The 14,455-nt window shown below is 37.3% G+C and overlaps 1 protein-coding gene across 1 annotated transcript in view; it reads right to left on the reverse strand.

Moving 5' to 3' along the window:
* LOC149201213 (Gut esterase (DUF1350)) overlaps positions 1-14,455 on the reverse strand; it is a 419,478-nt gene that overhangs the window by 155,209 nt on the left and 249,814 nt on the right. The window contains exon 7 of the mRNA XM_089402886.1: positions 13,648-13,755. Coding sequence (XP_089259012.1) covers positions 13,648-13,755 — 108 coding nt within the window. The remainder of the gene's footprint in view (positions 1-13,647; positions 13,756-14,455) is intronic.

Consider the following 14,455-nt stretch of genomic DNA (forward strand, 5'->3'; position numbering starts at 1 on the left):
GGATTTAATTAATGAAGCAGACCAGTGCCTTAAGAGATGATTATAAAAACGATTACTTGTTAATTGATATAGAAACATGCACCATGAACAGCAATCGTATTTCAACTTCGCATCTCGACTTGAAAAAACTCAGATCTCAGCGTGAAAAGATATGACAATTCCCGAAGATGACTGGATCTAAAATTTTCCAATTTTTTTTTTTTTTTTTTTTTTTTAAATCAAAAAATAAAACAAAACTTAAAGTCTAAAATTAAAATCTAAAATAATTAAAATCTAAAACTATAAACATAAAATCTAAAGACTAAATACTTAAATCTAAACTAATAGAAATCAAACGCTAACATTTTCATTTTTTTTATTTTTATGAAACTATTTAGAAGGAAAATTAAAATCTAATTAAAAGCCTAATTCTAAAGACTAATTAAAATCTAAAAAGAAATAAAATGAAGTTAAAATCTAAATCTAATCTATTGAAAACTTTATAAAAGTCTAAACCAAATAAAACTAAATAAATCAAAATCAAATTTTAAATCTAACCTAAGCTACGCTAGATAAAATCGAAGTCAAATGAACAACCATTAAAATCTAAATTAAATAAAAAAAAGGAAAACAAAAGGAATTCGATTTAATGCTCTTTCTTTCAACTCAACGAAAAAAAAAAAAGTAACTAAGACCCTAAACTAAATGAGCAAGGCAGAACACGTATTTGTGAAATCGAATCGAATTACCTACTGCCCGCTGAAATAAAAATGTGATGCCCACGCAAATGCAGAATTGGAATACAACTTCAGGCAAAAAAGGAAGGCCGACAGAAAGAAATCGTAACCCTGACCCGCTATTTACCTGGCTCAACAAAAGACGGTTTGCTGCAAAGCGTACAGGTGACCGCGGATTTCTGAGCTTGAGTTTGATGTAACAGTTTTGTTTGTCTGTACGCAGGTCAGTGTGGAGCGAATCGATGGATGGAGCAACCTGGTCCGTTTATTACTTGGCTTGAAATCTTTGACGGGTAGCTAAATGCGGGTTTGATACCAGTGTATGAGGAATTTTCTGCAGCGTATACCTTGATGGCAGCCTACAGAACACCCTGGAAACAATACGCAGATTTTCTGAAGACAATACGCAGAGGATCCGAAACGTGCGGTGATTGTGGATCGATTCAAGGGTTTTCTGCCCAGTTTGATGACGTTATCTATTTCCCTTATACGCTTATTCCATCCAAATCAAACAATTGCAATTAAATGCCACAACGAGCTTGCGTCTCAGCTTTATGACAGCGTAAAGGAAAAGCTTAACGTGAAGGTGAATGAAAACGTTCACAAAGTCTGTAGGCTGACCCTCACACTGAAAGTCTGATAGCAATATTTCAAGAATATACCAAGCAATGCGCGTATATGAGATTCAGCTAGACTGCGTGGTATCGAAAGGCATGCAGTCCAGAGGTTTCTTGGATTGCTGATCACAGGTTCATGTCATTGCTTCTGGCAATCTGAAAAGGACAAATTCACTGAAAACCTTAATTAAAAATCTGTATATAAGCAAAATTTTAAAACCCTAAGACAGAAAGTTTGAAACCCTAACATAGCTGATAATTTACAGATTTTGGCTCTTTAATAGCCAGATCTGGCAATAAGCACCGAAAATATTTAAAGAACAGAAATTTCAGATTGTCACTGTGAAAAACTTCAGAAAATCTCCCATGCAAATTAGAAAAAAATAAACCGAATGATAGACCCAGGATCAAATCCAACTGGGCTCAACACAAAATGCTTGCGGGAGCTGGCTGGTTCAGCCGAGAACTTCCCCGAACGCCCACAAAATTTCCTTGAATGATGTTTTCTGCACAGCTCAAAACAACTGTCAATAAAGAGGGCAAACTGCTGCTAGATTTCAGGAAGTAATGGAGATACCTGCCATTACTTCAGAAACCCTAACAGCACCCAAACCCCAGCAAGTGAACAAGATACCTGTGCTCATAATACTCTACGAAAACTATTATTAACGGCTGAAAATAACATATGCAGAAAATGAAACAATCTCACAGCATTTTAAGAGAGTAACACCAGCAAGATATGGACCCCAAAGTCTTCTTTTATTAACCAGAAATCAGATTACACGAGCTTTTTCAGTACTGACTCACAGATCGAATGATCTGAAAATGACTCCTAGCACCCTATATAAAGGAAATGCTCCAACAGCTAGTTCGATTGATCCATGTAAAAATGATCTCGACCGTTGATGAGGATCAAGACATCTCTTGATCTCATCCGTCGATTTATTTAATTAATTTTTTATTATAATTTTTTTAAATTTTTAAATTATTTTTTATTATTATTTTTTAAATTTTTAAATTTTTTATTATTATTTTATTTATTTCATTTCTTTAAATTTTTAAATTTTTAATTTTTTTTTATTATTTTTTATTATATTTTTTAAATTTTTATTATTTTATTTCATTTTTTAAATGGATCATCGAACTAAGCCATTGGAAACATCACCTAGGACCTAGGACTTAGGACTCACGAGGGGATTTAAAACATTTTCAACCCTCAAGACACATTTCATGATGATTTTTTTACAATTTACATCTCAAAGGGACAAACCCACTTAATACAGACCCTCATAAATCACCCAGTTCTGCGACACAACTAGAATCTAGCAGATTAACACACTAGGATTCTCCTAAAGTTCTAATGATAAAATCCATCCCGGCTTTGGGGTCAGGTTTGAAGGAAAACTCTGCCGATCCATGGATCGGTGAGACAAAAAACCTTCCGGGACATAGATTATCATAGAAAGTTAGGTCCACCTAAGCAATTTCACATACATGACTCTGATCTGCTTAGATTATTTACAATTCATACATGCAGACTGGGTTTACAATGGAAATGATCAAGCTGCTGATGACTGTAGGCTGGCACGGACACGTCGTTCAGGTGCTATCTCTTTCTGCCAAGAAAAGAGGGTGTACCGCATGGGAAGTTGACCAGTAGTGGTCAACATCTGGCTCTACTTGGGGACACGTTGCTGCTCTGTAGGAATGTGAGAATCCAGAATCTGCATCCATGCAACACACAACAAAATATAAGTAGCGTCCGTCCAAAATCATCATATACATTAAGCACAGGAAAGATAAAAGCTCTTCATTTATTAACTAACTAATAACATGAAAAGTAAATCTAAATCTAAAAACAGAAATGAAATGCTGAAAAGACAAGGAGTAGGGATAGAAATACAATACAGAAGATGCCCCATGGCATCAGATATCATCTCTGAAGAACAGCTTGAGCATTTGGCCGTTCACTGGTAGATCAAGTGGTTCGCCATCCAATCTGCTCAAGTAGAATGAGTTTGGCCCGGCTATATCTCTAATGATGTATGGTCCCAGCCACAAACTATCAAACTTCTTATGTTTTCCCGGCTTTTCATTTTTGCGATCCCAGAGTAAAACCATATCTCCAACCTGCAAAGATCTAGATCGAGAGCATTTATCAAAGCTTTTCTTAATATTAGATTGATTTTTACATATAGCCTCAAAAGCTGTCCGACGAGCCTCATCTAATTCCACAATCTGATCTATCCTATTCTGAACAACATCTTTATTAGTGGAAAAATTTTGGAGAAGCTGATAGGCTGGCAATTTTAGGTGCACAGGTAAGGTAACATCCAAGCCATAAACTAATTCAAAGGGAGATTTACCAGTAGACTTCTTCTTAGTAATTCTGTCTGCCCACAAAGCATACTTGATTTTACTGTCCCAAGACTTCTTGTTATCTCCTACTATCTTCTTGATAATGGTTATGAGATTTTTATTACTTGATTCAGCCAAACCATTACCCTGAGGATAGTAATTCGACGAATGAGATAAGACAATGCCATATTTGAAGCAAAAAGATGTAAACTCTGAAGAACTAAAAGCCTTGGCATTGTCCGTAGTGATCTTAGCGGGGACACCAAATCTAGTAATGATGTTATTCTCAATGAAATCCATAATCACCTTTTCAGTGGCATTCTTAGCAGGAACGGCTTCGACCCATTTAGTGAAATAATCTGTAGCAGTCAAAATCCATGAGTAGCCATTGCTAGAATTTTCATGGAACTTCCCTATGAAGTCCAGACCCCAATGCTGAAAAGGTGCCTCTACGATAACAGGTTGTAGAGGAAGGGCAGCAAGCTTCTGCTTCCCAGTGAACAGTTGACAGGCTTGACACGTTCTAACATACTTGTGCACATCAGAAAAAATCGAAAGCCAGTAATATCCAGCTCTCAGGATTTTGTGGGAGGTAGTTCTAGCGGCATAATGACCACCACAAAATCCTGAATGAAATTCGGAGATTAATCTTTTGGACTCAACATCGTCAACACACCTAAGCACTATGCCCTCAGGATCTCTCCATCCAAGGCCATCCTTCATAAGGCAGTACTTAGTGGCTTTTAGTCTAAGAGCCCTTCTCTTATGAGTGACTAAATGGTTAGGACATGCAAGATTGGTTAAGTAGTAAACTATGTCCTTATACCATTCATGCTCAGCTAATCTTCTCAACTCTGGCGAAGATAGATCGTCAAGGCAGAACAAACCAAGAGTCTTTTCATTACTTTCAGTTAACATTTGAGCTAAACCTTGGCCTTTGATCAGCTTGGTGGGTCTAATTTCTAAATCATACTCCTGTATCTTAGTAACCCACCTAGCACGAGTCCCTAAGCAATCAGTTTGAGTCAATATGTCTTTAACAGCAGAATGTGGGACGAAAGCAATGATCTTAGAATAACCCACATAAGTTTTAAAATGCTTAAGAGACTTGACCAAGGCATAAGCCTGCTTTTCCATGGTATTGTACCTCAATTCGGAGTTTTGAAGTGCTCTACTCATGAAAGCAATAGGCTGCTCGTGACCATCTTTATTCTTTTGAAGCAAGACACCGGCAATGGTATCCTCAGAAGCGAAAGAAAAAATCATGAAATCTTTGGAGTAATCAGGACTAACAAGGACAGGAGCTTTCGCGATAGCAGACTTGATTTCTTGGAAAGCCCTTTTGCCTTCTTCCTGCCAGACAAATTTCACATCTTTCTTCAGAAGACTTTGAATGGGCTTAGCTATTTCCGCATAATTCGGGATAAATCTTCTAATAAAATTTATCTTTCCAAGGAAAGACTGAATGGACTTGAGGTTATGCGGGAGAGGAATCTTTTGAATTGCTTCAACTCGTTCAGGATCGACCTTGACTCCTTCCTTAGAAATGATATGACCCAGAAGTTTCCCTTCAGTTACCCCAAAGACAGATTTAGCCGGATTTAAAGAAATTCCATATTCTCTGCATCTATCAAAAACCTTCCTAAGATGATCTATATGGCTGATACCATCTTTAGAGAAAACAGTAAGATCATCTTGGTAAATTTCGATGATTTTCCCGATTAACCCTTTGAAGGCATAATCCATGGCCCTCTGGAAAGTAGCCCCTGCGTTTGTCAACCCAAATGGCATTCTAATGTATTCAAAAGTGCCCCATGGTGTTGTGAATGTGGTCTTGTGTCGATCTTCCTTTTTAACCCAAACTTGATTGTACCCAGAAAAGCCATCTAGCAATGACATCATTCCAGACCCAGTTACTCTTTGCAACAAAGTTTCCATGTTTGGCAAAGGGTAATTATCCTTTTTGCATGCCAGATTAAGGTTTCTAAAATCGACACAAAGTCTTATTGAACCGTTCTTTTTCCTAACAATCACCAAATTCGAACACCATGTCGAATGCCTAGTTTGAGCGATGATCCTTGCTGAAAGCATCTTAGCAAGCTCTTTCTGGACCAAGGGGGCTAATTTCGGATTAATTTGCCTAAGTTTCTGCCGAAAGGGTTTAGCATTCTCGTCCTTTAAAGGAATAGTATGCTCCATAACATCTTCCCTATAGCCTTTTAATTCATCATAGGAAAAAGCTAAAACATCTCTATATTCATGAAGTAAATCAGTTAACTTTTTCCTTTCCTCCAAACTAGTACCTTTACCAATTTTAACTATTTTCGGATTTTCGGGGGTACCAATGTTGATTTCGAGGTACTCACCTGAGTTCATCTTGTTTTCTTCTCTAAGCTTCGTGGCATCATGCCGATCAAAATGTTGCTCTAAGGCAACCACATTTCTGGGAGTAGGATTTATGATATGTCTATGATCTAAAGAACCATCCTCGCCAGAAACTATCCGGAAATCCTCAAACTCCTCCAAACTGTTGAGAAAACGAATGACTTGCTTTTCGTCGTTAAAAACTTGCCAATGCTCCGAGTTATCTGGGACAGATGGTCTAAATATTACTTCCATTTTGATTTTATCGTTAATTAGCTCATCAGATAACTGGAAAGTCGTGGCAGCTACAGCAAGTTCATCCGCCAAACTATTTTGTTCTCGAGGGATTGCTTCAAGGTTAAGGGCATCGAAATGCTCCATAGTATCCCACACAGCATTTCGATAGTTTCTTAACCTCTGATTTCTACATGTGAATTTGTTTTTAAGTTGCATGATAACTAGGTCGGAATCCCCCTTGATGTTAAGCAATTTAATCCTCAAAGCTTTGGCCAATTCAAGACCCAACAATATAGCTTCGTACTCAGCGACATTGTTGGTTGCTTCAAATTCTAAACGATAGGCAAACTTGAATATGTGACCAAGGGGAGACTTAAGCACTATTCCAGCACCCTTACCATGACTAGAGAACGCACCATCGAAGTACATATACCAGACTTCATCTTTAAGATTTTTAATCTCATCATCGGGAGGAATTATGAAATTGGACATGATAGAGTAGTTCCCGATGTCAGATTGTTCTCTAATTATTTCGTTATGAGGCTTCTTAGGATTTTCAACATGAAATTTCCTCTCGGGCTCTCTATTTAGCCTAACAAAACCATCACCACTAGGAGAAGGAATCATAGCATATGACCAATTCATCTGAATGCTTCCTCCTAGATCAGAGGCCCACTTTCTAGATAACAGCATACCCCAAGCATCAGGTACATCAATGACAACGATATCCATAACAACCATGATGTCCGGGTAAACTGAAAGGTGAACATGCAAATCCTTGATTAGACCATGTACTTCGATTTTCTTAGAATCCATAGCACATATATTATAGTAGGGTCTAGAAACTCTTAAGTTAAGCTGTTCCATGACCCTTTTAGTCATAACACAAGCAGATGCGCCTGAATCCAACATGCAGTTATTCAATTTATACCCATTGACTAATAAGGAGATAAAGAAGGGTTGATGATCTTTGTTATCAGCATCTACGCTTTGCAGATAAATAGGAGCATCATGGTAGTCAACCTCGCGAATCTTCTGTTGAGAAGCGTTGACTTGAGGACCCTGAATTGCTTTTAGTAACTTGTCTCTTTGGGAAGGGATCTTAGCAATCTCAGATACGGGAACCCAAATTTTAGCATTATTAAACAAACTACCCAAATCGACATCTATTCCAGAGTTTATACCAGGGTTTAAAATTCGAGGAGGAATTTGATTCCCGCTCTGATCTTTATCCCTTCTCTGGTATGTTAAACCCTTATCTCTAGCAATCTCCAGAATTTTCTCAAGAGAGGGTTTCTCACCATATAACCTGGCCAAAATGTCATCTTCGTTTTCAAGGTTATTTATACTAAAAGCAGATTGAGGGTTCACAACATCATAGCTCCTTTCCTTAACCTCTATCCAATCATTCATGGGCAAAGGAAACTTGCTCCCTACTACGTTTATTTGCTCACCTGTCCCAAGCATTCCATTATCCAAGAGTCTTCTGATAGTGGGACAAGAGGACTCTTCGTGAAAAGCATCGCAAGCACGACAGTAAGGAGGAGCATCATCTACCAGATTAGTAAGCGGGTTAGGGGGTCTCTGCTCACTAGATTGACCCCTTCTTTGCCAATTATTATTTCTGTTATTATTATTTCGAGGCTGAAAATTTTGCGATTGCGTTCTTTCCATCTGAATCAATCTATTCTGCAAAGTGTTTATCTCCTTATTATGATTGATTTCCATAGTTTCAATTTTTTGAAGCAATTTAAGAACAAGCTCACTTTCTGGCTCCTGGACTGCTTTTCCCTTAGGTTCCTTTAGTTTCGTAGCAGCCCTATCAAAGCCTGGGATTTTAGACTTCCCAGAAGCTGCCTTGTCCTTTTCAAGTTCTACAGCTAAGGCTTGGCAATCTCGATAATCAGTAAGTTTAGCACGCCTTAACTCATAAGATGGTTCGGGACCGAAGGCATCAATGTAAAAATCTTGGAGAGTTTTATCTGAAGGTTTATAGTCTTGAGGTAATTCTCTAATAATACCATTAAACCTTCTATTAAATTCTTCAACAGTTTCGTCTTCTCTCTTTTTTATCAGAGTAAGAGCTCTTACAAGATGTCTTCCCTCTCTCTTATCTCCATATTTTTCTCTAAATGAATTAATGATTGATTGTAAGGAGTCAAATGAATTAGGAGGTTTTTCTGTAAACCAGTCATGAGCATCACCTCCTAGAGTCAAGATAAAAAGGATCATCCTGACATCTTCATGGTCAAAATCAGGAGATCTAGCATACTTAGCCATCCATATGTTGAAATCTCGCAAATGGGAATTAACAGTAATGGCATTATCTCCATGAAAGCTAGGCAATTTGTCTATCCCAACAGATGGAATAGCATTGGGGTATCCAGGAATGTTAGAAAAATCACAAGGGGCACACAGACTCATGGTGCTGCGCCTAACTTGACCCTTAAAGAGAAGATGAATATCGGAGAGGGCTTCTTGTCCAAGATTTCCAAGAAGTGTACGAGAAGCGAGTTTGTGTGATCGCACCCTATAAACCTTTTCAGGATCAGGAGTAGGATTGCACAGACTGCTTGGATGTCTTCTAGTGTACACTCTTGTAGATAATATAGGAAGTGGAGTCGCCACTTGAACAAGAAGTTAAGCACAGAAAAGCTTGAAAAGCAAGAACAAAGGACAGAAAAACTCTATCCCCGGCAACGGCGCCAAAAAATGTTGTCGCGCAAATTGACACGACAACGCTCAGACCGGGGGCTGTCACTCTAATCCCCGATCCCTCCGTTTAAGCCTGTCTCCCGCGGCTAAGGGGGGTAGTCCATGTGGGATGATGAAGACCAACTGTCGACCAGTTGGTTGGGAGACACGAGATACGATATAAAAGCACTTGATGGATTTAATTAATGAAGCAGACCAGTGCCTTAAGAGATGATTATAAAAACGATTACTTGTTAATTGATATAGAAACATGCACCATGAACAGCAATCGTATTTCAACTTCGCATCTCGACTTGAAAAAACTCAGATCTCAGCGTGAAAAGATATGACAATTCCCGAAGATGACTGGATCTAAAATTTTCCAATTTTTTTTTTTTTTTTTAAATCAAAAAATAAAACAAAACTTAAAGTCTAAAATTAAAATCTAAAATAATTAAAATCTAAAACTATAAACATAAAATCTAAAGACTAAATACTTAAATCTAAACTAATAGAAATCAAACGCTAACATTTTCATTTTTTTGATTTTTATGAAACTATTTAGAAGGAAAATTAAAATCTAATTAAAAGCCTAATTCTAAAGACTAATTAAAATCTAAAAAGAAATAAAATGAAGTTAAAATCTAAATCTAATCTATTGAAAACTTTATAAAAGTCTAAACCAAATAAAACTAAATAAATCAAAATCAAATTTTAAATCTAACCTAAGCTACGCTAGATAAAATCGAAGTCAAATGAACAACCATTAAAATCTAAATTAAATAAAAAAAAGGAAAACAAAAGGAATTCGATTTAATGCTCTTTCTTTCAACTCAACGAAAAAAAAAAAAGTAACTAAGACCCTAAACTAAATGAGCAAGGCAGAACACGTATTTGTGAAATCGAATCGAATTACCTGCTGCCCGCTGAAATAAAAATTCGATGCCCACGCAAATGCAGAATTGGAATACGACTTCAGGCAAAAAAGGAAGGCCGACAGAAAGAAATCGTAACCCTGACCCGCTATTTACCTGGCTCAACAAAAGACGGTTTGCTGCAAAGCGTACAGGTGACCGCGGATTTCTGAGCTTGAGTTTGATGTAACAGTTTTGTGTTTGTACGCAGGTCAGTGTGGAGCGAATCGATGGATGGAGCAACCTGGTCCGTTTATTACTTGGCTTGAAATCTTTGACGGGTAGCTAAATGCGGGTTTGATACCAGTGTATGAGGAATTTTCTGCAGCGTATACCTTGACGGCAGCCTACAGAACACCCTGGAAACAATACGCAGATTTTCTGAAGACAATACGCAGAGGATCCGAAACGTGCGGTGATTGTGGATCGATTCAAGGGTTTTCTGCCCAGTTGGATGACGTTATCTATTTCCCTTATACGCTTATTCCATCCAAATCAAACAATTGCAATTAAATGCCACAACGAGCTTGCGTCTCAGCTTTATGACAGCGTAAAGGAAAAGCTTAACGTGAAGGTGAATGAAAACGTTCACAAAGTCTGTAGGCTGACCCTCACACTGAAAGTCTGATAGCAATATTTCAAGAATATACCAAGCAATGCGCGTATATGAGATTCAGCCAGACTGCGTGGTATCGAAAGGCATGCAGTCCAGAGGTTTCTTGGATTGCTGATCACAGGTTCATGTCATTGCTTCTGGCAATCTGAAAAGGACAAATTCACTGAAAACCTTAATTAAAAATCTGTATATAAGCAAAATTTTAAAACCCTAAGACAGAAAGTTTGAAACCCTAAGATAGCTGATAATTTACAGATTTTGGCTCTTTAATAGCCAGATCTGGCAATAAGCACCGAAAATATTTAAAGAACAGAAATTTCAGATTGTCACTGTGAAAAACTTCAGAAAATCTCCCATGCAAATTAGAAAAAAATAAACCGAATGATAGACCCAGGATCAAATCCAACTGGGCTCAACACAAAATGCTTGCGGGAGCTGGCTGGTTCAGCCGAGAACTTCCCCGAACGCCCACAAAATTTCCTTGAATGATGTTTTCTGCACAGCTCAAAACAACTGTCAATAAAGAGGGCAAACAGCTGCTAGATTTCAGGAAGTAATGGAGATACCTGCCATTACTTCAGAAACCCTAACAGCACCCAAACCCCAGCAAGTGAACAAGATACCTGTGCTCACAATACTCTACGAAAACTATTATTAACGGCTGAAAATAACATATGCAGAAAATGAAACAATCTCACAGCATTTTAAGAGAGTAACACCAGCAAGATATGGACCCCAAAGTCTTCTTTTATTAATCAGAAATCAGATTACACAAGAGCTTTTTCAGTACTGACTCACAGATCGAATGATCTGAAAATGACTCCTAGCACCCTATATAAAGGAAATGCTCCAACAGCTAGTTCGATTGATCCATGTAAAAATGATCTCGACCGTTGATGAGGATCAAGACATCTCTTGATCTCATCCGTCGATTTATTTAATTAATTTTTTATTATTATTTTTTAAAAATTTTAAATTATTTTTTATTATTATTTTTTAAATTTTTAAATTTTTTATTATTTTTTTATTTATTTCATTTCTTTAAATTTTTAAAGTTTTTTTATTATTTTTTATTAAATTTTTTAAATTTTTATTATTTTATTTCATTTTTTAAATGGATCATCAAACTAAGCCATTGGAAACATCACCTAGGACCTAGGACTTAGGACTCACGAGGGGATTTAAAACATTTTCAACCCTCAAGACACATTTCATGATGATTTTTTTACAATTTACATCTCAAGGGGACAAACCCACTTAATACAGACCCTCATAAATCACCCAGTTCTGCGACACAACTAGAATCTAGCAGATTAACACACTAGGATTCTCCTAAAGTTCTAATGATAAAATCCATCCCGGCTTTGGGGTCAGATTTGAAGGAAAACTCTGCCGATCCATGGATCGGTGAGACAAAAAACCTTCCGGGACATAGATTATCATAGAAAGTTAGGTCCACCTAGGCAATTTTACATACATGACTCTGATCTGCTTAGATTATTTACAATTCATACATGCAGACTGGGTTTACAATGGAAATGATCAAGTTGTTGATGACTGTAGGCTGGCACGGACACGTCGTTCAGGTGCTATCTCTTTCTGCCAAGAAAAGAGGGTGTACCGCATGGGAAGTTGACCAGTAGTGGTCAACAGTGCTCAACCTAGTTCCACACCTGGTTCAAGCAATCAAGTTTTAGAAGACACAAATGAATATATAACAACTCGAATTGCATAACTACGAAACTATTTCATAGTTCATTGGAAAGCATGTATGCCCTTTTGATCTGTAGAAACTGGGGACAACTTTCATTGGTGAATATGGTATTATATTTCACATTACTACTATTTGACCTAGTCAATGATTTCAAGGCCATATTTTTTACTCAACCTCAATGATTGCAAAGTAGGTTCTATGTACTCTTAGTCCTGGTTAAAGGAATAACATTAAGGGTAAAGCAAGTACAGTCCGAACATCTCTATGTATTGTTGTGTTGCTTTTGTTTTCTTTGCTTGCTGCCCTCTTACAATTGTCTGCTCTCGTATGATTCTTAGATAAAAGATCATCATTAGCTTCTTCACTTCTTCAAGGATGATATCAGCTTTGCACAATAAAAAAACCACCCCTTCAAAAGGAATACAGTACTTGACTACCATCCAAGATTGTGCAATATCATCCAAAGAAGGTATTTGGGAGGACTTTGAACTAGTTGAGGGAGAGTAATTATCTTGGCTGTTGACCTTTTTCTGGTACTTATTACTCTCACTACTAGGTTATTATTCGTTTCCTTCACTCTTCATACCTATGGCACTTGTCACTTAGTTTGGAGATGCATTAGTCCCTTAGGCTTTTATGCATGATATAATTAAAAACAACATTGACTGCTTTTGGTATTTTGTTCACATCTATATAATATTCCTCTCTCCCTCTCTATCATATCAAATCTTGGATCTTCTGCAAGAGCACTTAGATTTTAGGAAAAAATATTTTTGCAATAAATTTGTTACATTGTATTTTTACGTCTCAACTACCTCTTATAATAGGATAATGCTTCCTTAACTAATAAACATGATAAAGTCTGAAGAGATTCCATCATGAACTGGGTTTATGTTTAAGAACGCGCTAAATCATATACAAGCCGATGCATACCCTCTGCAACGCACTACACCCTTACCCACCTTTCTTTCTCTAGAAAAATTGTCTTCTATTAAGTACAACAGGATGGGTCCTTGTGGAAGATTCTAAGGAAATCAGAATTTATGCTCTTTTTTTTCTCAAAAATTAGGTTAAATTTAACCAGTACAGTTGGGGGGGGGGAGTGCGGGGGGGGGGAGGGCGGGGGGGGCAAAGTTCATTTACGACATATCAATGCAAGTAACAAGACAGCTTTAAATTTATTTTACTCGTTTTTTTGGAAAAATGGAGTCAAATCGGAAAGAGGAGAAAACTGAGATGCATTTCAAGCACATAATAAGCACTGTGGACCATGTCAAACAAATGGTGTTTTAAGTTTTCTGATTTGAACAAGTGATTTAATGGATAGGAAACAATGAAATCAATGAAGCAGCATGTCTTGACCAAGCAATTCATAAAGGCACTGCAAACCAAGGGTCGATCATTATAAATGGCCTACCCCACGACGAATTGTTGGAGAGGATGTGAGCTGAGCGAGAACTGGACCAAAGCTCTGAGCCATAGGTACAATAACTGGAGAAAAGAGTGGAATAGCTAGACTTGCTTCCTGCAAAATTACAGCACAAAATACCTCAGAATCACCCAGCGTTCAAGAAATATACTTGCCAATAAGTTGTCATTGAAAATTTGAAATAATCAGTCAAACGAAATATCACAGCGCTGAAATTTAGTCAATATCGTCATGAAATTTGATCTAGGAAGTACCTAATCACTACAATCAATGTGTTTTAACTTTTACGTGTTGGCATTTATATGGAAACACCCAGAAACTGAATGAATGTTTATAAATCCATCTACAAGGCTGTAATTTGTCTATGAAAGCACTAGATGCCATTCATACCATATAGAAGTGGTTTTGTAGCCCTGCATGTGGAATTCTTGTATGAGGTCTACATGCAAGGAACACAATCCAAAACAATTCAAACTGCATCTGAATGTTCCTAGAGTACATATGTAAAGCTTTTATTGATATCATGTTTCTACTATCTGCATTTATGTATGCCAATTTCAATTAACCAACCCAACCAGATATCTATGGACATTTTGTTTTTCTTCTTCTCAAGAAAAATACAAAATTCGTTTAAACCTATGTTGCAGGAAACGTGGGAGACTCCCCTCCCCCCCCGGTATCAACTGTGTTTCAGTAGGGAAGCCCCAAAACGTGCCTGAAACACGTTTCAGCTGAGCTGAAAAATGTTTCAGCTCAGTTGAAATGCATTTCAGGCGCCATACCCCACATTTCAGCA

This window comes from Pinus tabuliformis, chromosome 2_1 (genome assembly GCF_031772625.1).
Source record: "Pinus tabuliformis cultivar Carrire ecotype Pingquan chromosome 2_1, CPIR1, whole genome shotgun sequence".
Lineage (NCBI taxonomy): Eukaryota > Viridiplantae > Streptophyta > Pinopsida > Pinales > Pinaceae > Pinus > Pinus tabuliformis.